Below are 20,740 nucleotides of genomic sequence, written 5' to 3'. Positions count from 1 at the left end.
TTTAGCTACTTATTTCCTCCCAAGCCCCCTTGCCATGCCCCTAGGTTATTATTCATCCAGTTACTGCCCCTATAGATCTACCTATTGAGGCTTCCACAGACATAAAATCATATAAAACACAAACAGCAAGCAAACAAAAACCTCCACAACAATGACTAGGCAAAATGTAGAAACACCGCAGGGAGAAGAAAGCAGAAAGTGTTAAAAACTGAAACAATTTAGAAATGGGTCCAAGGAGAGATCAGATGATAAGGTTTCCATGTTCACGACATCTTCCGCACTACGTACGCGTCACAGTGCTTTCTGTCTGAGCAAGGTTCCCCGAGTCCCGACACTCTGCTCACAAGGGATTCACCAGAGGCTGCATCTATATGGGGATCCCGCATTCATGTAGGGATCCCGCATCCATGTGGGGAACCCGCAAATGGACTTTGGGCTTCCGCTGTCATCCCCAGCCTTCTGAAAACCAAGTGCTCATAATTTACACTCTCATATCATTCCCTCCTTCATATTTGGATGTTTATTATTTGTAATCCTTGGCTCACACAGGCTGGCAGGCTTCTTTTGTGTGTGCTTAATTGATGCCTCAATTAGATGGCTGCTGGTTTCAAGATAAGCATTTAAGAACCCTGATACTATTCTTTCTGATAGCTGGGCACCATCTGGTTTCTTCACCACACTTTGAAATAGCACCCATATCTTCAGTGATCTCTTCATGAGGGTGAGCATCCAGTAGGGTCATGTCATAAGAATGAATTGTTCTTCGGTTTGGGCTAGAATCCATTCATATAACTATGGTTTCTATTTCTCTGATTCACTGAAGAAGCATTGTTATAATTTTATGATAAAGAGCATTATAAATCATCCCCCTGGGGCATAAAGCAATTTTATTGATAGTGTCATTAATTTAGCCAATGGTATCGAATTTAAAACACTGTTGAGAAAAGGAAATTAAACAAGTGTAGGCTGACTTTTCAGACCACAGTTCATGAGTTGTTGGCCAGTACAGATTAAACACTTAAGTGACTGGATTCTATTTACATAAACAACGGGGGTTGATGACAAGACAAACTTGTTACTCACCCTCGTTCACCAAGGAGAACCAGGCCTACCAGACTAATGCGTGTCATAAGAAAGAAAGCAAAGCGAGCATTGAAAGAGTAACTATAGGGTAGTTCCGGGCCACCATCCATGAAGATAAAGGTAGGTCTCCATACCTTCCTCTCTACCCAAAGCAATTTGGGTTACATGCTCAGGCTCTATGTACCCATAGTTCCCTGTGGTTATTTCTTCTACTCTTCTTCTGTGTCTCTTCTACTCAATGAGGCACATGAAAGCAGGGGCTGGTTCTGGTTAACACTTGTATCTCTAGTGATCTTTCGTGTCAAATTCAGCACCCAGTACTTGAAACCAGTTGCTAGTGAGTCACTTCCGACTCCTAGTCACCCCGTGTGTCTCAGAGTGGATCTGTGCTCCATAGACTTTCTGGAAGTAGATGGCAATGCCTTTCTTCAGAGGCACGTCTGGGCGGACTAGTACTTAACTGTTTTCATCAGCAGGGACTCAGCTTGGTATATTCTTGTTTCTTTGTTCCCTCGATGCAATTCCAGCTCATGGAGACCCTCCAGGACAGAGTAGGGCTGAGCCCATAAGGTTTTCCAGGCTGTAAACCTTTACAGGAACAGATAACAAAGTCTTCTCTCCTGCAAAGCAGCTTGCAGGTTTAGATTGCCAACCTTCTGGTTAGCAACTGAGTATCTCACCACTGCCCCCACCCTTCCCCAGTCAGTTCAAAGGCAACAACCTAGTGCCATCAAGCCCATCAGACACGTGGCAGCCCCAGTTCTCTGGGGCTTGATGGGAGCAGGTAGCCTCACCTTTCTCCCAGAGAGTTTCTCGTGGGCTTCAACCACCAACCTCAAGCTTAGCAGCCCAGTGCTTCACCCACAGGGCCATCAGGACTCCTGGGCTGACATCGAATAAGTACAACACGAACATATGGCAAATACATGAATGGACGCTAGGTGTGTATAAGGCACTAAGTTAATACCTGTATGTTGGCTGATTAGAAATGGTCTCCTTGAAGTACCACAAGATCGACTTGGAAGAAACCATTGGCTGGGGTCCACTGTGGCCAGCACCCTCCCCTTCGGTGCTTCTAATGCTGCTCCCTCCTGACCGTGTGTCTGTCTCTGGTGCCAAAAGGCTCTGAGGAAAAGACACCATGAAATACCTAAGTCGAGGAGCAGAGGTTTTCAGGAGCATAGAAAGTTGAGGTGAATTAAGAAGATGAAGGTACAGAAAGAGCGAACACCATGTTGCCTGGAAATCCTTTCAGCGAGCATCCGTCTTTGTAGGGATCTACAGATGGATAGCCAAGGGCACGCTGGGAGGAAGAACATAGCTTAATGCAGCATAATCACCGTGGTAAAGTCCCAGAGCCTCTCAACAGGCGCTTTTATGCCATTTGAACGTCTCCATTTCCAAGGGAAATCGTGCATTTCCTGATGAGTCCTGGAGGGCCAGCGGCGATTTTCACTTTCATCACATTGAAAGCCTTGTCCTTGATGGGAAACCTCCTTAGGGAGTGTATCCGGGCACAGGAGGAGAGTCTTACGTGACACAAACCACACTTCCCTCCTGGGACGAAAGTAGGCCGGCCTCCTCTCAACACTGGGTTCTTCTAACCAGTGGTTCCCCACCTTCTTCGTGCTGCTGGACCCTTTCATACAATTGACTTAAAAAAATGGTTCTCCACCTTCCTCATGCCCGGACCCTTTCATACAGTTCCTCAGGTTGAGCCCCCAACCGTAAAATTATTTTCTTTTTTTTTTCTTTTTTTTTAATTTTATTTTTTAAAAACAATTTATTGGGGCTCATACAATTCTTATCACAGTTCATACATATACATACATCAATTGTATAAAGCACATCTGTACAGTCTTTGCCCTAATCATTTTTCCTCCTCTTTTCTTTTTTTACATTTTATTAGGGACTCAAACAACTCTTATCACCATCCATACATATACATACATCAATTGTATAAAGCACATCCATACATTCCCTGCCCCAATCATTCTCAAGGCATTTGCTCTCCACTTAAGCCCCTTGCATAAGGTCCTCTTTTTTTTCCCCTCTCTCCCCTTTCCCCCCTCCCTCATGTGCCCTTGGTAATTTATACATCGTTATTTTGTCATATCTTGCCCTATCCGGAGTCTCCCTTCCCCCCTTCTCTGCTGTCCCTCTCCCAGGGAAGAGGTCACATGTGGATCCTTGTAATCAGTTCCCCCTTTCCAACCCACTCACCCTCCACTCTCCCAGCATCGTCCCTCACACCTTTGGTCCTGAAGGTATCATCCACCCTGGATTCCCTGTACCTCCAGCCCTCATATGTGCCAGTGTACAGCCTCTGTCCTATCCAGCCCTGCAAGGTAGAATTCGGATCATGCCATAAAATTATTTTCGTTGCTATTTCACCACTGTCATTTTGCTACTGTTATGAATCAGGCGACCCCTGTAAAAGGGCCGTTCGACCTCCAAAGGGGTCATGACCCACAGGTTGAGAACCGTTGTTTTAAGGCAGTTCACAGTGAGGGGACCATGGTCCTTTCCACCGCCTCCAAATGTGGAAGGAGGCAGTGGTGGCCCTTTTGCATCCTTGTCTCTAGGTCAGAGTCTGGTCACAGGGGCTGAAGAGCTAAGGATAAATAAAGCCTTATCCTTAAAAGTGTTCGTCCAGTCATGAATCTACCCGAAGTCTGGTGAGGTACTTAAGGAAGTACTTCAGCTCATTCAAAGACGAGAGTAAACAGAACCGGCAGATGAGGGGCAGGGCCCTCTGCTAAGGACATAACTAATAATGGTCTCATCTCTAAAATTAATGGAAAATTTCCACAGCTCAGCCACCAAAAGCTAAACCATCCAATCAAAACATCGGTGAATCTCTAAATCTAAGGGGGCGGGCTTTGTTTGTTTTTCTTGTTGCCTTGAAGCTTGCTATGGCAAAAGAGAGGGAAGACTGAACAGAGGATCGTTTATGGAGGACTTGCTTCCTAGAGGAAACAGATTAGGAGCCTGGCTGCTATCCAGCTGGTCAAGCTGACCCAGCTGCTCTTCAGGAAAGAGACGTGGCGATCTTCTTCCACGAAGAGCCCACAAACAAACAAACAAACAAACAAACTCACTACCATCAATTTTACTCTGACTCATAGAACTGCCCTCGTGGGTTTCTGAGACTGCCGCTGTTTACAGAAGAAAAATCCAACGTCTTGGTCCCGAGGAGCGGCAGGTGATGTTGCCATTAGCCGCCCAACGTGGAACCACGGCACCTCCTAGGTGTCAGCCTAGGAAATCTTCAGGGGCAGCTCGCCTCTCACGTGGGGCTGCCATGAGTCAGAAGCCGAGAGCAACAACAACAGCACAGCTGGAGCCCGAGAGACACACAGGCATAACAGCGAGGCAGTGGACTTGGTAGCCCTCAAGCTGTAAACCCTTAAAGACCCAATGGGATGAGGAGGCTCCCTTCCTGGAAGCCAGAGAGAGACGCTGGTCATCGAGTATCGTGAGAGGAGCATTGAGCTTCAGTCAGGGACCTACCATCAGCCCGAGGAGAAGTTGGTAAGAGCGACCCAAAGGCGTAGACTCTGTGACCTCCTTGACCTTCATCCTGCCCTACTGTCTCCTTTGGGGTCTTCATTGGCTGGACTGGACTGAGTCAGAAAGCTTAAGAACTCATGTGCTCACCCATGCGGGCCAGCTTCCCAGGCACAGGGCAGAACTGAATGGCTCTTTAGTGGGGGAAGTAAAGACGCCTGGCCCACCTACCTCATGGGTGGTGGTGGTGAGGTTTTAGGGAGATAAAGCAATAAAGCTCCTAATGAAAGTATTGATGCCACATGAATCCATGCAGGTTACAGCAAATGCGAATCTAGGCGTATATTCCATGTGCACAAACATGTGACCGGAAGGGAAGATGGCAAACTCAACAGCAGCAGGACAGACGGGAAAGAGATAACACTTCTGCCTGGATGACGGGTCTGAGACTGGAATACAGCCTTTAGACATGCCCATTTTTGAACTGGGAGGTGTTGATATGATTACCTGTAAGCTGCGAGGCCTAGGAAAGCCTAGACTGGCTTTGTTGTCTTTGAGTGCTGTCCTTTGTGGATCGTTGAAATGGTTTCACATATAAAAAGAAAGCACCCTTCAGAAACATTTGTAAAGAGCATGGGGCTGCCCAGTGCAGCGAGGCAGGCCATGACCACAGATGCTCCTGTGCTCTGTGTACGAAGACACATAGCCCAAAGTTGATCCGTCTCCTATGCGGCTGCCTCCTTCCACACAAACCTTGATGAAATAGCCTGAGCAGGGACCTCTGTGTGAAATTCCCAGCCCTGGGTGTGATCTTACAACGTCCATGTGCCCTTCTGTGGTTTTCTCATCTTGTTTGAGAGTCCGCGTTCACAATGGTCTTCCTTCCGTATTGACACGGGGGCTGCAACAAGAGGTCACACATAAGCAGCCGTGTGAGGACGGTGCAGAGCCAGGCAGTGTGTCCTTCCGTTGTACACAGGGTCACAGTTCAATGGCACTTAATGACGACAACTGTCTGCATGTTAACTCCCAGTCCAAGCTGGAGGCTGTGGTTGTTCGGGGTTAGAATGGTCTCTTCCATGTGAGAAAGCCGGGCTCTGTGCCTGGCCAGCGTACCTCCTCCCCAGCCACCGCCTGTGTCTACTCGGGGACGCTGCCTCATCCAGACCAGGAGGAAAAGCCTGAGGATCGGCTTCCACGGGTCAGTCAATGGAAAGCCTATGGCTCACAGTGGCCCAGGGGTGGGGCTGCTGCCGGACCAGGCGGTGTCTCTGCCTGTGGCACGAGAGGCTCTGTGCGGCACTTCATGGCAGCTCACACCGCCATCACCAAAGTACCCTGTGCCAGGCCGGCCGCATAAACACAGCATCCCAGGAAAACAGAGTACGTGTTCAGGACGTTGGCACGAGGAATACATTTTTCTGGGGATTTTCCTAAAGAGTTTCTTTTCCTTTGAAAAGAGAGCCAACTAAGAAAGGAAAACCTACTGCGTGGGTTAATCAGCAAAAACCTGACTTTGCTAAAATCTAGAATTTTCCAAGACGAAATAACCTTTCCTTCTGTCTGCCTGTCTCCTAATGAAAAAAAAAAGAATAACATTGCCATTGAGTGGGTTCCGATTCCGAAGGATCCTACTGGACAGAGTAGAACTGTCCCAGAGGACTCCCAGGGCTGTACATCTTGGCAGAAGCAGACTGCCACGTTGTCCCCCGGGGACGGCTGGTGGCTTTGAACCTTTGACTGGGAGCCCAGTGCCTTTCCTCTGGTGCACATTTCATCTCGTGGTGGGACACATTTGCATAGCCGGCTCCAGATTTGGGGTTTCCTTGGGCAGTGAAATAATGTGTGCTCCGTGGTTTCCGAAGCCCCGCCTCCTGTTCACTAAACCCAAAGCAGCCAATCTCTAACAGTGAAATTTTCCAGGCACTTAGCGTCCAAATCAACCTTGTGGGGATAGATGAGCTTGAATGTTATCGGCTCACAGGATGTCTGCAGCCTTTAAAAATGTCATCAACCATTCCCCTCCGCGGAGGTGGCCCGGCGCTATGGCAGCTCTGGGAAGGAGAGGCCTGAAGAACGATCGAACCGAGGCAGTTTTTCTAACCTTTTATTACATTTCTTATTTGCCGGAAGCCCAATCCCTTGCCGGCCTGCAGTCTGTGGATTCCTGTTCATTTGTCCTCATTAAACCAGTCTCTAGGCTGGAGCTGTGTTTTGGAGAAAGTCTGGCTTTGTGGGAAGATGGAGGGCCTCATTTGGGAACAGAGCTGCTGCTGCGGGGGGGCTGCCACCCTGTGGGCTGTGGAGGCCCCAGCTTTGCGCCTCAGCAGAACCAAGTCGGCCTGCCTTCTGCTCTGCGGATCAGGCGAGGCTGCAGCCCCGAGCCCATCCCTCCTGGCTCCCAGGTCTCAGCCAGAGCCTGCCTCTGCTGCCGTCTTTTCCTCCATATTCTCCCAGCCAAACGCATTGGGAAAGGGCCACGGCTTCTCCAAGCCAGAAAGAATGTCAGAAATATTAACTTCCATGTGTTTAGATGAGCAAATGTGGCGGGCACCACCCCCTCCCCAAATAAACGTGTTCATGGTCAGCTGAAAGTCACACAAGGAGCCTTGGTGACTCAACGGTTAAGTGCTTGGTTGCTCATGGCAAGATGGGCAGCTCAAACCCATGTGAATTGACAATCTGCTTCCATAAAGATTACAGTTTAGGAAACCCCTGTGGCACGTCTGCTCTGTCCCCTGGGGTGTCTGTGAGCTGCAAATGACCCCGGGATGTCTAGCAGTAACAGAAGTCTCCATAGACTGGGGGCAGAAATGAAGCGAGGCCCCGTGATTCTGTGGAATGTCAGATCGTTAATCAAAATATTAATTAATAGCAGTCACCAGATGAATGTGAGAGTCCCCAGAACTCCATGCGTCCTCATCCGATCTTCTAAGCATCAACTTGGAGATGGTGCCGTGGCTGCAATGGTGTATTGCAATCGAGAATGCTGTGTTATAATTTGTGCTGGCTTCCTGGTAGCACGCGTTGACGGGCAAGGCTGTCGTTGATGTGTGTGCTGCTGAGTCCATTCTGCCTCATGGCCGTGCTACAGGACAGAGCATACCTGTGCCTGAATGTCTCCTAGGCAGTGACCTTTACAAAGGAGGCTTTCGGGTGCCATTTCGGGTGTCTTGGATTCTGTGTCCAATAATGTGCAAAGCATTACAGGGCATGTAAACAGATGTGTCTCTCCTTGATCATCACCTGAGTCAACCACTTCTGCTGGTCGTCAAATCAGGATTTCTTATTGTTGACACCCATGGGATGTGGATGACCTCCCCGCAATCCTGTTTGTAGCGTGCCCAGGGAAAGTTTCTTTCACTCGGTGACAAACATCTCTTTCTTCCAGAGGCAGAATCCGGGGGCAGCACCTCTGATATCAAGCTGACTCTGGTCCTTACACCCTCTTGTCTTGCAGGCTCTGTGGCTACCCTCCTTTCTACGATGAAAATGACTCCAAACTCTTTGAGCAGATTCTCAAGGCAGAATATGAGTTCGACTCCCCCTACTGGGATGACATCTCAGACTCTGGTAGGTCTCTGGCAGCGCCCCGTGGGCAGGCCCAGGGAAGGCTGGCGCCTGGGATTCAGGAGGACCCTGAGGCTCTGGAAGAATCTTCCTGACCTAAAAAACCCCACCTCCAGACCCTCTGATTCTAGCAGGCCAGGGAAGGCTGAGGCCTGGGATTCAGGAAGACCCTGAGGCTCTGGAAGAATCTTACATATGGGCTTAGGATGGAGGACTCCCCCACCTACCACTTATAGCCCTGCTGTGATGCTCTGAGTGGAGCAATATGAGGTCAGGTTTATTGTACACATACTATGCACCCAACACTATAAGCTCTGTACATATGAGCTCATTTAGTCCTTGGGGGAAACTTTCAGGTGGATCCGACTCTTGTCCCCATTTGACAGATTGAGAAACTGAAGTTTCACTGTCTCGCCTAATGGTACACAGCTAGCAAGTGTCCCAACTGGGATTTGAACAACTCTCTAGAGCTCACGTCTGAACTATTCCAGGCTGAAGGATTCCCAGGGAAACGTGCCACTCCTTCCTCAGGGATAAAGATCGCAACCCAAGGACCGAGTCTGTTGGCTAAACCTCCCTGAGCCCCTCCCTCCCACCGAGGTTTGTGTACGGGTTAAATGAAGTAAGATGAGGTGCCTTCAAAAAGAGAGTGGAATAATTCCCTTATCTTCCAACTCCATTTTTCCACAAACTTTCCAAAGCCCTGCGGTATCTGGCAACCTGCATTGAACACCCCAGTGAGCATTTTCCGGTTGGGCTGTGGCATTTAATGACAATCTTCCAAAACCTTGGCCCGGAAGACCGTCGTCAAGGCGTGAGAGAAAGCGCTGCCTGAATACTTCACTGCTCAGGGAGTGCAGGTCCTCACTGCCTGGCAGCCCCTGCACAACCACCCCCTGGAGGGCCGATCCTGGCACACAGGAGTCAGCCTTCAGTTCTGGTGACCCCATCCTTCACGCTCTCAATGTCCGACCTCTCCTCCAAGCACACCCCCACCATCTTCCGCAGGACATGCCGCCTGTCCTTGAAATTTCCTGTTCACTTACATTCAGGACTCTGAGTGACTGCCCATCGCCCACCTGTCAGCTTGCTGTACTGTCACTCCTGTGACACTGGCAGCTAGGCCCCTCGTGGGTATTTTAAATACTAGCAGTCACTCACGGTGGACAGGTGTCAGGAAAGAATTCGGACTAAGACAGGCTAGAAAGAAAGGCTGGCTGGTTCCGTTCCTAAAAGTAACCGATGGACACCCCGCGGGTCATAACAGAACATTGTCAGAGACAGTGCTGGAAGACACGTCCCAGGTTGGGAGGTGCTCAGAATGCACAGCGACGCAAGCCCCCCAGCAGCCTTGGGGACGGTGCAGAATGGGGTATTGCCCTTCCTGTTGTTCTTGTTCTTTGTGGGCTCCCCACGAGTCAGCGCTGGCTCGGCAGCAGCTAACCAGTGAGCAGCTGATGGTACATCTTGAATGTTAGCCTGTTCTGGGCCCCTTCCCACCCCCGCCCCAGAACCGAGCCCAGGACCCGGAAGGCTTAGTCGGTGCTCAGTGAACTTCATTGCATCGGTGATGTCTGAAACACGGAGGGACATCAGCAAAACAGCACGCGCAGGCAGTCGCGTACACAGTGTAGGAAGATGTTTGCGCTCTTCTTTGAGCAGCTGGAGAGAAAGCATGCTGAACCGGAGAGTCAAGAATTGAGGCCTCACTTCCTTGGGGTCCCCTCCTCCCCAGGGCTGGGCCCCGCAGCCCTCTGTGTCCCTGTGCGGCCAGCTCACTGCAAGGTTGCTCCTGTGTCTCCCTGGCCCCACACTCCATTCTCAGAGACCTGGTGGAGCCCTGTGGCTCAGCTCCAGCCACAAGCTCATCGCTTCTCTTGTGCCTTCTTTTCAAACAGCTAAAGACTTCATTCGGAATCTGATGGAGAAAGATCCAAATAAACGATACACCTGTGAGCAGGCGGCTCGGCATCCATGGTAAGACCAATCGGACCAGGTCACCCGAGGCCTTCCCGGAATAACCTTGCTCTTGCGGGTCCTTGCCTGGGAACTCCCCAGCTAATCATTGCATGCATTCTGACTGGTCGCCCTCTCATTCCCCTCAGCCAAGGGGTGGCTCTTTTGTTCTCTCAGGACACAATTTTCTGAATATGCTCGTGAGAAATTAAGGGTACAAAAGATAGCTATGTGTTTTGTTTGGGGGTTGTTGTTTTTTGGTGTGCTTTTTTTTTTCACTTTACATTGCTTTTTCACGAGTTGCTTTTATTGAAGGTAATTTTCCCCCCGAGGCATTAAGATGGGACATTTTCCCTTGGGTGCATGGTTCAGTAGTTAAAGGAATTAGTTATTTTTCATGCAGATGCTTTTTCAACTCTAAGGGGATTCACTGATGGTTCAAGGCACGGAGCCTACGTTTTCAGCTGTGCGTTTTAAGCGACACCTTGTTTTTTTCTGTCTGACTCTTTGGAATCCAGCTTCATTATCTACTACTTGTGACTTTGAGTTTTTGATTCTCTAAGCATCAATGTTGTCGTCTTTAAAATGCGAACCACAATATGGAATGAACAAGGTCGGCGTGAGGAATATTGAGGCAGTACGTACAGCTTAGCATCATGTCTGTCCATAATAAATGGGTGAGGGATCATCGCTCTTAGGCAGGTCGGAAGGAAGACTAGGTGATGCACATCCAAACACCAGCCACTGGCATCCCTGTGGGGGGCACAGTTCTAGTCTGATCCACAGCAGTCAGAATCAAGTTGGTGGCAACTGGTTCTGGTGGTTCATTAGGAAAGCAGCCTGAGCATCGGAGCAGATGCCAAGAATGACAGGCACAGCCAATTCAGTAACGATGCAAGAGGCGGCTTCACAAAATCTTTCTTGGAAAATGGAATGAAAAGATAATGGATTTTTTTCCCCACAAATGTTGTAAAGTGCCCTGGTAACTTGACAGAACCTTGGAACCCGGAGACATCCCACCCCACAAAAACTCATTCTAGAAACTGTGCCCCAGGCTCACCTCCCTGAGTCTCCTATGCTTGTTACCTTGCCAACGGAGAGCTGCTGGGAGCTCGTGGAACTCCTCCGTTTCACAGTGTTGGAATGTTGTAGATCCGTAGCTGGGCATTGAGCGCTCGCTGTGTTCTAGGCACTATCTAATTGCTTTAAAAGAGGATCTCCGTCAGCCCTGTGAGGCATTTTGTCCCCGATTCGACGCGGAGGAAAAAGAGTTCGAAAGGTAAAACTCCTTAGCTATGACTACACAACAAGCTAACGGCAGAGGCAAGACCCCAGCCGAAGTGCGGGCCCTGCGCGTGGTCTTCACCGCCACGCAGACAGGAGGTGGGGACGAGGGGAAAGGAGGAAGGTCGGGGAGGGGGATTTTCTGGGAAAGCAGGCGGTATGAGGTGACATCATCTTCACATTTGCATGTGTGAGAGTCTTGGTGACACAAGTGAAATGCTAGCCTGCTAACCAAAGGTTGCCAGTTTGAACCCACCCAGCGACTCCACGGGAGAAAGGACTGCTGTGATTGCCAAAACCAGGCAACTGCTAGGGGGCAATTGCCACGTTGGAGTTGCCATTTTGACCATTTTTAAGAGTATGAGAGGGATCATTAAAAACATCCTGGGAAACCGAATGGAAAGATAATGGGACTTTTCTATAAAGGTTGGGAAGCCCGTATGCCCAGCTCAGTGATATTCATCACTGTCAGCCTGTTTTCTATAGCTGGATTGTCTTCTTTTTTCTTTTTTCAATGTCATTGTGGCCAATGAAGATAGTAAGATAGTTCAGTCCCTACCCCCACTTCTTATTTAACAAACTTTTTCCCCTCTTACATTTGAAATGAACTTGTATGTCCCTAAAGACTCCACGTCGACTTCAGTTTTACTTTTCCTCTTTTTTATCCATTGGGATCAGGGATAAGGAGCCTGGCGGTGGTGGTGGGGGGGTTCCTTTAATAAGCGTGTCTGCTGTCTGTCAAAGACCATTGACCTCACCTCCAAAAGAAGTGCTTGCTCACTAGGCCAGCCCAGTGCTATAGAAGCCAGGAGGAAGGTTGGGGACGACCTCATCTCTTCACCAAGCATGGTTGAGAACTCAAAGGAGGAAGAGCTCCAGGGGGGTGAGTGGGGCCCAGTCTGCTCCATAGAAAGACTCCCCTGAGGGACTGACACCGTAGCTGAGTGATGGAAAGGTGCCACCCAGAACTCACAGCCAGTGCTCCTGATTATGGGGTTGATCAGGGCAGCTAACAGGCTACAATTCAGGTAAGAAACGCTCAGGATGCCCTTGCTCAATCAGAAGAGTTTCTTCTCCGCTGTGCTCACAGGCACCTCTCTCTAGCCCCCAGTCTCTCATCCTTGCCTCTGACCTGTTCAGGCAATGTTACAAAGCTCTTTTAGGGATGCCAGGAAGTGTCCAAAAGCCACGCCACTCTGCCATAAATCTCATCCCGTTGGCACTTAGCTCCATTAAGTGCCCAAAGCCAGCCACTTGCCTCTACACACTCAGCTTTCCTGCTCCGTGTGCTGGGAAGTCCACGTCTCCATCTTGTGCTCTGGCTCCTGGTCCTGCCGTTACTGCTCCTCTGCCACTCCCCTGGTTTCAAAGCAGTCTCCATGTGAGATCAAGGAGGTTCCGTGCACAAGGGGCTTGGGGTCCAAAGGACATGCTCCCCTCCTGGCTCTTCTCTCTTGCTGGTAGCAAAATCCACACCCTCACCCACCCACCCCATGCTTTTATGTTCTCCCACCTTCTTACCTAGGCCCATTAGGAAGAAGTTACTGCAGTTGTTGGGTGGAAGTTACAGAGATAATTACTATAAGAGCCACATGAAGTAGCTGCACTGCAAAAGGCTTTGACCAGGAGAGCCAGGATACAGAGGTGGGCAAGCCACCTGGGCTGTGGCATTGGGGCTTAACACGCCACACCCACTTGTGGGGTCACCTAAGAAGGGGGGTCTGAGATGAGACTAGAAAGGACCATGACTCTGGGGCAAGTTCTAGTATAGATGCAGTTCACACCTGGGTGACCTTGAGCAAATTACTTGTCCCTTCGGGCCTCATCTGTAGAAATGAGATAATAAAGGACAGCAATAGATAACCTATGGGCCTTTCCAATACAGTTTTATTAGCATATAATTCACATACCATACAATTCAATGGGTTAAAAATATTTAAAAGAATTGTGCAGTCATCACCACAATCAATTTTAGCACATTTCATTCATTCCTGTACCCATTGTGATTAGTTGCCCCTCCCCCTCCACAGTCCCTGCCATAATAGAGTGTGATTAATTACTGCCGCTATGGATTACTTACCCTGGGTCTCATCTAAAGAAAATTATACCAAAAACAACAATAACAAAACCTTAATCCAAGAGAACACAGAAGGTAATAGAAACTAGAGGGAATTAAACATGGGTCAAAAAAGAAAACAAATGATAGTATTTGACTTTTAACCTAACTGGATCTGTGCTAATTCCCTTTGTAATGCACTCTGTCTGAGGGCAAGACTGCTCCCGTCCTCTGTCAGTGGTCCGAGAGGAGTTGTCGGAGGCTTACTCTGCACGGGAAACTCTGAAAATGGGTTTGGAGCTTTCACTGTCGTCCAGCACCTTCTGCAAATCCGGTGCTCACAATTTAAGCTCTAATAAAAGTCCCTTCTCTGATCTTGGACTTCGTTACTTACAATCCTTGGATCACCCAGGATAGTAAGCTCCTTCCATGTCGAATTAGCTGACACCTCCTCTAGGCTGCTTGTTTTAAGACCAGACTTTAAGACCCCAGACACTATTCTGTCTGCTAGCTGTGCACCACCTGACTTCTTCGCCATGTTTTGTTTTGCTATAGCACCCATATCTTAGGTGATCGCTTCATGACAGCAAGTATTGAGCAGGGCCATATTGTGAGAACTAATTGTCCTTAGCTTATAACCCACTGGTCTTTTGAGAGGTTAAAGGAGAAAATACATGCAAAGAATAAAAATGCACGGCACAGAATGGATATCAAGTTTCTACACATTTTGCCATTATTTTTCTGCTGCAATAAAGAGTTTGTATCCTTTGGGCAGGGTAAGCCCTGTGGGTGTTAAGCAGGATGATATGATTTGTGTGTTAGAAAGCTCAATCTGGTTGCAAAATAGAAGATAAGCTGTGGGACATGGGGTGTGGGAGGGTGGGCAGGAAGGGTCAGACCAGAGGTGGGCTGCAAGGCTGCCCAGAGAAGGAAGATGCAGGCCTGCCCAGAGGCACTGATGGAGAAGATTTTAAGAGACACTCTGGAGTAGATAAGATACAGGTCTTGATCAGAGCACTGGTGGGGTACCATGAGTCAGAGGGGAACTCAGATTGTTCCCACATTTTCAGCTTACGGGCTCAGAAGGCTGATGGGGAGGAGAAGAATGCTGGGAGAAGTGTCTTTGGATGTGTCTCCATGGAGACGATGGAGGGCAGTATGAGCCTGGAGCTCAGACAGGAAGTCAAACGAGAGATAAAGACTTAACATTTTCAGTATGTTCCATGTTCTAAGATTTACTGGCATTTGAACTGCCCAACCAAATGCCTTCTTATTTCTTTAAGCAAAACACCCAAAAAAGGCACTGCGGTTGAGTTGATTCTGACTTAGGGGCCCTGTGGGCCAGAGTAGGAGAGTCCCTGTAGATTCCAAGACTGGGAATCTCTACAGCAGCAAAAAGCCTCCTCTCTCTGCCTCGGAGGGGCTGGTGGATTCAAACTGCTGACCTTATGCTTAGCAACCCAACACGTATAACCCACTATTACCACCAGTATTTCTTTTTGCTTTTGAGTGCTTATACTTTTTTTACTGTGCATCTTTAAAGTTCTCAAGAAGTCAAATCTTGGAAAGTGATAAAAAATAAATGTATTCAACCCCAGTGCCCCTGAGACTCCCCACACGCCTGCATGTGTGATCTGCTTGTCTCTATCATGTAAAATTGCCTGGGCAGAGGAGCACGCGAATTCAGCCGAGAGCTGGCAGAAAGTGGAATCAGTATTCCAGTCGTGTGTCACCTTAGCAACATCACCATTGTGGACGCCGCGGTCTCGGCAGCTCAGTTAGATCCAGAGATACTGTTCTTCTGCACTTGTTCTCCCGGGTTAATCAGGGCCACCCAGGACTGGAATAAAACAAGTCTGTGGAGTTATATCTGACTCACGGCGACCTTAGAGGACCGAGTAGAACTGCCCCATAGCATTTCCAAGACAGAACTCTTCACAGAAGCTGCCACATCTTTCTCCCATGTGGCAGCTAGTAGGTTTGAGCTACCAACCTTTCCGATGGCAGCCACCCACCCAGCCAATGCAGCGCCAAGACTCACAGCCCCCTCCCTTCCCTTAGCCTCAAACAGACCACGACAGGCAGGAGCAGCTCTTTCCAAGGAGAAAGCACACAGTCCATCTTGCAAGATGTTCCCCAAGCCTCTTCCGTTTGCTGTACACAGCAAGGGACCAACAGGCTGCTGACTGATTGCCAAAGAGCAGGGGACTGCTTTCGGCAGGCTGAGAACCCACCCAGCATGGTTTGGACTCAGTTATAGAAAAGAACCTTGACCGAGTCTATTGACCTGATTTGAATGGTTCCGAACCTCTGTCTCCAGCTTCATACAGTGAGAGTACTGAGCATGGGGGACCTCAGGTCGCCCTTAGCCAGCTCCAAGGCTGATGGTGAGCAAGGTCACTGCACCCCCCGGGGGGGGGGGCAGCCTGTACCTTCCAGGTTAGGGTGACAGCTGCAGAATCCCCAAGGTGAGCAGTTGGAAAGACGGAAAGATTCTGAGAGCCCAGGTCACTGCCGAAGCACTGTGGCGGATACCCACAAGGGATACCAACCCTATCTGGTGCAAGGAGTTGAGGGGGTAGAGAACAAACAGTGTCAAGACTGTGAGCGTAGAACAAAGCACACAAGAGCAGAGGAGAATAAGACAGTCCCCAAACGGATGTGATTTCTATCCATGTCATCTACTTTGTGGTGGCTGTTAAGGGGCGTTGCGGCAATTCTAACCCTCGGCAATCCCACGTGGCAGAGTTCAACTGCTGAGCTGTGATTTCTGCCTGTAGTTGCTACGGAAGCAGATCCGCAAGTCTTTCTTCCACAGAGCCTCTGGATGGCTTCAACCCACCAACCTTCCGGTTAGCAGCCGAGAGCATCCTGGTTAGTGCAAAGGGTGAGATGGGAACATGAAAACATGAGGCAAGAGTCAAAGGTGTGGTCCCTTAGCGTCACGTGTGTGCACACATGCATGTGGGTATACAGGTTTATAAAGAAGTCTTGTCTGTGTCAGAAACACTTGTCAATTCCTAGGTCACAATCTAAGTGACCACTAAGGTACCTTCTTCCACGTCTCAGAGTGTGTGGCTCCCATTCTGTTGAAGAATTCTGAAGTTGGTAACACGGAGCCCCAGTGAACGTCGTGTGAAGTGACTGGAAATTCCCTGGCTCTCCTGTTTTCATAGCAGTGCCTGTTTAAGACCCCAAGTGGCTGCGTCTCCCCCAAAAGTATGCCTGGCATGTCTCGGCCACCTTCTGCCCAGCCTGATCCTTCCCCACCTGCAGTACACCCCAGACTGTGAGACAAAGCTTTCTGAAAGTAATTGGATGCTTGCATTTCCCCCACATCTGTGCTCATGGGAACCCTCAGAGAAGAAGTGGGGAGCAAAGTACCAGGAACAGGGTTCCCGGGCTCCCAGGGCCACACCACCAAAGGTTCCAGAACCAGCTCCCCAGCCCGCCTCCTGGCTTTGGAGCCTAGGGCTCGGCCCTGAGGCCATGCTCCACCCAGGGAATTCCATCCTCCCTGCCATTTCTTCCTGTTGTTTCCAAGCAAGAGCGGCTGCTGACAAGGTTGAATGGTATCCTTTTCTGAGAATGAAGCTTTTCAAAACAGTGTGGGGAAAAAACATATTAAAAAGCAACAATAGTGTGGGAGAAAGGTGTTCACTTGAGCTCTCTAGAAAAAGCCTAGGGCTCCTCCCTGTTCTGGGCTAGAATGTGCGTGCTGCTCAGCAGTTCTGTTTCTTCCTACTCCATGTGAGTCTAGGCCCAGAGACAACCGGCAGCTTATTAGAAACAGAGGCGTGATCTCCATTTCATCTGCTCATGTCATCTTGGAATCAGGGCCGCCCGGGATTAGAATAAAACAAGTCTGTTGAGTTATTTCTGACTCACGGCCACCTTACAGGACCGAGTAGAATCAGGGCCACCCGGGACTACAATACAACATTTTCACCCTTACTTGGAAAAGGAGAAATGGGCACTCTATCTGATGCAGGGGCAGGGGTTGCTGGAACTTTCTGACTCATTCTAAACTCAGGTCCAATGGGGCACAGACCGAGTGCCCGCTCCATCAGCCACATCTTCAGTTCTAAAGTGGAAGGCTAGGGGGGCAGGAAAAGTGTTGTCACTGGGGGATAACTTCCTGTCTAATGAAGCCCCGAGCATATCCTTTCCCATCCCAGGGCAGGCGGGAGTAATGGGCTGTGGCCTGCAGGCTGTATGGTGCCAGGGTGGCCTGGGGCAGGGATTGAAAGCTTTCTCCTGTACCAGTCACCAGTCTCGGGCATCTGCCTCTGAACTTTTCCCAGACTCAGGAAACTTAGCCACGCCAACCTAGAATTTTGCAGTGTGGGAAAGCGGAGGGGACAAAGACCAGGAGAGGCTGCAACTGTGGGGAGGGCCAAGTGGTTGAGCCCAGAGGGCGGAAGGAGAGTGTGTAGGTTGAGTTGCGTCAATGAGAGAAAAGAAATTGCTCTGAGAAGGATTTGCAGGTGATAACCAAGATGGGAGATGGTGAGCCACGGGGAGACAGGGGAGGTGTCAGACTTCAAAGAGAGAGGGGCTGGAGGGGATGGTAGAGCAGAGAGAAGAAATAGCAGAATGAGGGGAAACTGAGGAAAGGAAGCCAAGGGCAACCCTAACTTCTTCCCTGACACTCAGAGGAAGCCAACGAAATAAGCACGCCCTTAGCAGGCTTACGTGGGCTTAGCACGCTAACCTCTAAGTCAGCCGTCTGAGCCCTCCAGCTGCCCAGCAAGAGAAAGGTGTGATTCTCTACTCCCGTAAGGATTTGAAGACTCAAAACCCAAAGGGGGCATTTATGGCATCACCGCAAGTCAGATTCCATCCCACAGCAGTGAGTGAGTGACGTAGGATTGCGGGGAGGCTGGAAATCCCCTCTCCAAGCACAAGAGACACGAGGGGCCACAGAGTTGGGGTATGGGCGGGGAGAAGGCCCTAGAGCTCGCTACAGCTGGACTAGAGCCCAAGGACTCTCTCAGCCCTGGACTGTTGGGGGTGTCCATCGAGCAGAGGTTCAGCTGAGGGCTTCTGGGACCACCAAGCTGGGAAAGGGTTCTGAGCGCAGAGCTGGCATTCCAGGGAGCCAGGGATCAAGTCTGAGACCACAGAGACCAAGTGATTCTGGTACAAAGCTGATGCGGAGAGAGGAGGCTGAAAAGGAGGAAGATGGATAGAAAACTCAGTCATGGTTGTTTTGTCATCATGAATTCTGATGTTGCTAAAACTAGAGTGAAGAAAACATTCGAGTCACATACAGAGGCCAACTAGAAAGTGCCGATGGGTCCTGCATGGGAGGGGCGGCAGGTGCGACAGGACTTTGGTGGACTGAATCATGGTAGTGGCAGGAGGAGGCGTGGGCTTTGAGAAAGAGCCATGGCCAGCTTAGAAGTGGACAGTGGCCATGTCATGAGCCTCAGCGAGGAGACAAGAAAGCTGGTGAGACCCTGCCCCACCCCAGTACCCTCGGCTAACTAACACTTGTGAACAAGCCCCTTTGCTTGTGTTTCAGGATTGCAGGTGACACAGCCCTCAACAAAAACATCCACGAGTCCGTCAGCGCCCAGATCCGGAAGAATTTTGCAAAAAGCAAATGGAGAGTAAGTCCTCACGGAATGTAACCATACCCCTGCGAGCTGAGCCGCTCTCAGCGTTGCCTTTGAGTAGAACCTAGGTGGGGCAGTGGTTAGGCACGCGGCAAGGTCGGCAGTTCAAACCCAAGCTTCGCGCAGAGGGAGAACAATGTGGCCCTCTGCCTCCGTAGAGATTCACTGCACTGGAAATCATGAAGGGCAAGGGGACCAGGTTTCTAGCACCAAAGACGGGGGTGGGGGTGGGGGAGAATCATATCATCGTGAATGAGGGGAGCGCATGATGGGGATCCAATGCCCATCTGTAGACAACTGGACATTGCTTGCAGAGGGGTAGTGGGGAGGAGATGAGTCACTCATGGTTCAGTGTAGCAATAATGAAACTCACAACCTTCCTCTAGTTCATAAACACTTCCCCCCCCCCATGACTATCATGATCCCAATTCTACCTTGCAAACCTGGTTAGACCAGAGGATGCACAGCGGTACAGGTGGGAAATGGAAACACAGGGAATCCAGGACAGATGAACCCCTCAGGACCAGTGGTGAGAGTGACAATACCGGGAGGGAAGGAGGGGTAGAAAAGGGGAACTGATCACAAGGATCTACCTATAACCTGCCTGGGGGATGGGCAACAGAAAAGTGGGTGAAGGGAGGCACCGGGCTGTGTAAGATAAGATAAAATAATAATTTATAAATTATCAAGGGTTCATAAGGAAATGGGGAGCGGGGAAGGAGGTGGTGGGGAAAAAGGAAAATGAGGAACTGATTCTAGGAACCCAAGCAGAAAGCGAGTTTTGAGAATGATGAGGGCAATGAATGTATAAGTGTGCTTTACACACTTGATGCATGTGTGGATTGTGATAAGAGTTGTATGAACCCCAATAAAATGATTTTAAAAAAAGATTCACGACACTAGAAACCCTATCGGGGTGGTTCCGCTCTGTCCTACAAGGTCACAATTACTAAACATCAACATCAGCTGGTCAGCAGTGGTTTTTTTCTCCCCTAAGTTTGGAATCAGTTCCCCAGAACCTCACAGAAACAATCTTGTTCATCTTCGCGGATACAGAGTGAGCTAGCGTATCGTAGTGTGAGAGGGATGAAGTATGTGACATAGCATTTCCGGGCTGTGATTCACAGATGGCAATTGAACCAGCCTGTCCCTGGACTCTTTAATAAACATCCTATTCATTCATGCATTCCCCACTTTGCAGACATACTGAATAGGATTTGGGGGGGGGCATGGGGGAGTTAGTACAAATGTTTAGTACCCTTGGCTGATAATCCAAAAGTTGGAGGTTCAAATCCACCCAGAAGCACCCAGGAAGAAAAGCCTGGTGGTCCATATTTCTGATGCACACCTGGGGCAGCATGGGTTGGACTATTGGTTTTTGTTCTTTTTGTTTTGAGAGAAAAGAGCAGGACCTCTGATTTGAGCTCCTTGGTGTTTTCAGGTACAAATGTGATCGATTGGAACCACTGTGGTTTTCTGACCAGCGAGCGATTGGTTACTGAACTTCTTTCTGTCTCCTAATCACTATGATAGTCAAGAGCTGCCTGTTTTGTCACAAAACCCTAACGTCTGTACAGACACAAAATACATTCCTCCGACCTAGTTAATTCAGGAAGGAGTCCTGCTGGACAATGGTTGCCTATAGGGCTGCCACCCAAAA

The 20,740-nt window shown here is 49.4% G+C and overlaps 1 protein-coding gene across 3 annotated transcripts in view; it reads left to right on the top strand.

Annotated features, from left to right (window-relative positions):
- CAMK1D (calcium/calmodulin dependent protein kinase ID) overlaps nucleotides 1-20,740 on the top strand; it is a 475,430-nt gene that overhangs the window by 446,295 nt on the left and 8,395 nt on the right. For all 3 annotated transcript variants that reach the window (XM_075552372.1, XM_075552371.1, XM_075552373.1), the window contains 3 exons: nucleotides 8,054-8,166; nucleotides 10,062-10,140; nucleotides 18,987-19,074. In XM_075552372.1, the coding sequence (XP_075408487.1) occupies nucleotides 8,054-8,166; nucleotides 10,062-10,140; nucleotides 18,987-19,074 (280 nt within the window). The remainder of the gene's footprint in view (nucleotides 1-8,053; nucleotides 8,167-10,061; nucleotides 10,141-18,986; nucleotides 19,075-20,740) is intronic.

This window comes from Tenrec ecaudatus, chromosome 6 (genome assembly GCF_050624435.1).
Source record: "Tenrec ecaudatus isolate mTenEca1 chromosome 6, mTenEca1.hap1, whole genome shotgun sequence".
Lineage (NCBI taxonomy): Eukaryota > Metazoa > Chordata > Mammalia > Afrosoricida > Tenrecidae > Tenrec > Tenrec ecaudatus.
The sequence above is the reverse complement of the archived record's forward strand: the minus strand, read 5'-3'. Positions and strand labels throughout refer to the sequence as shown.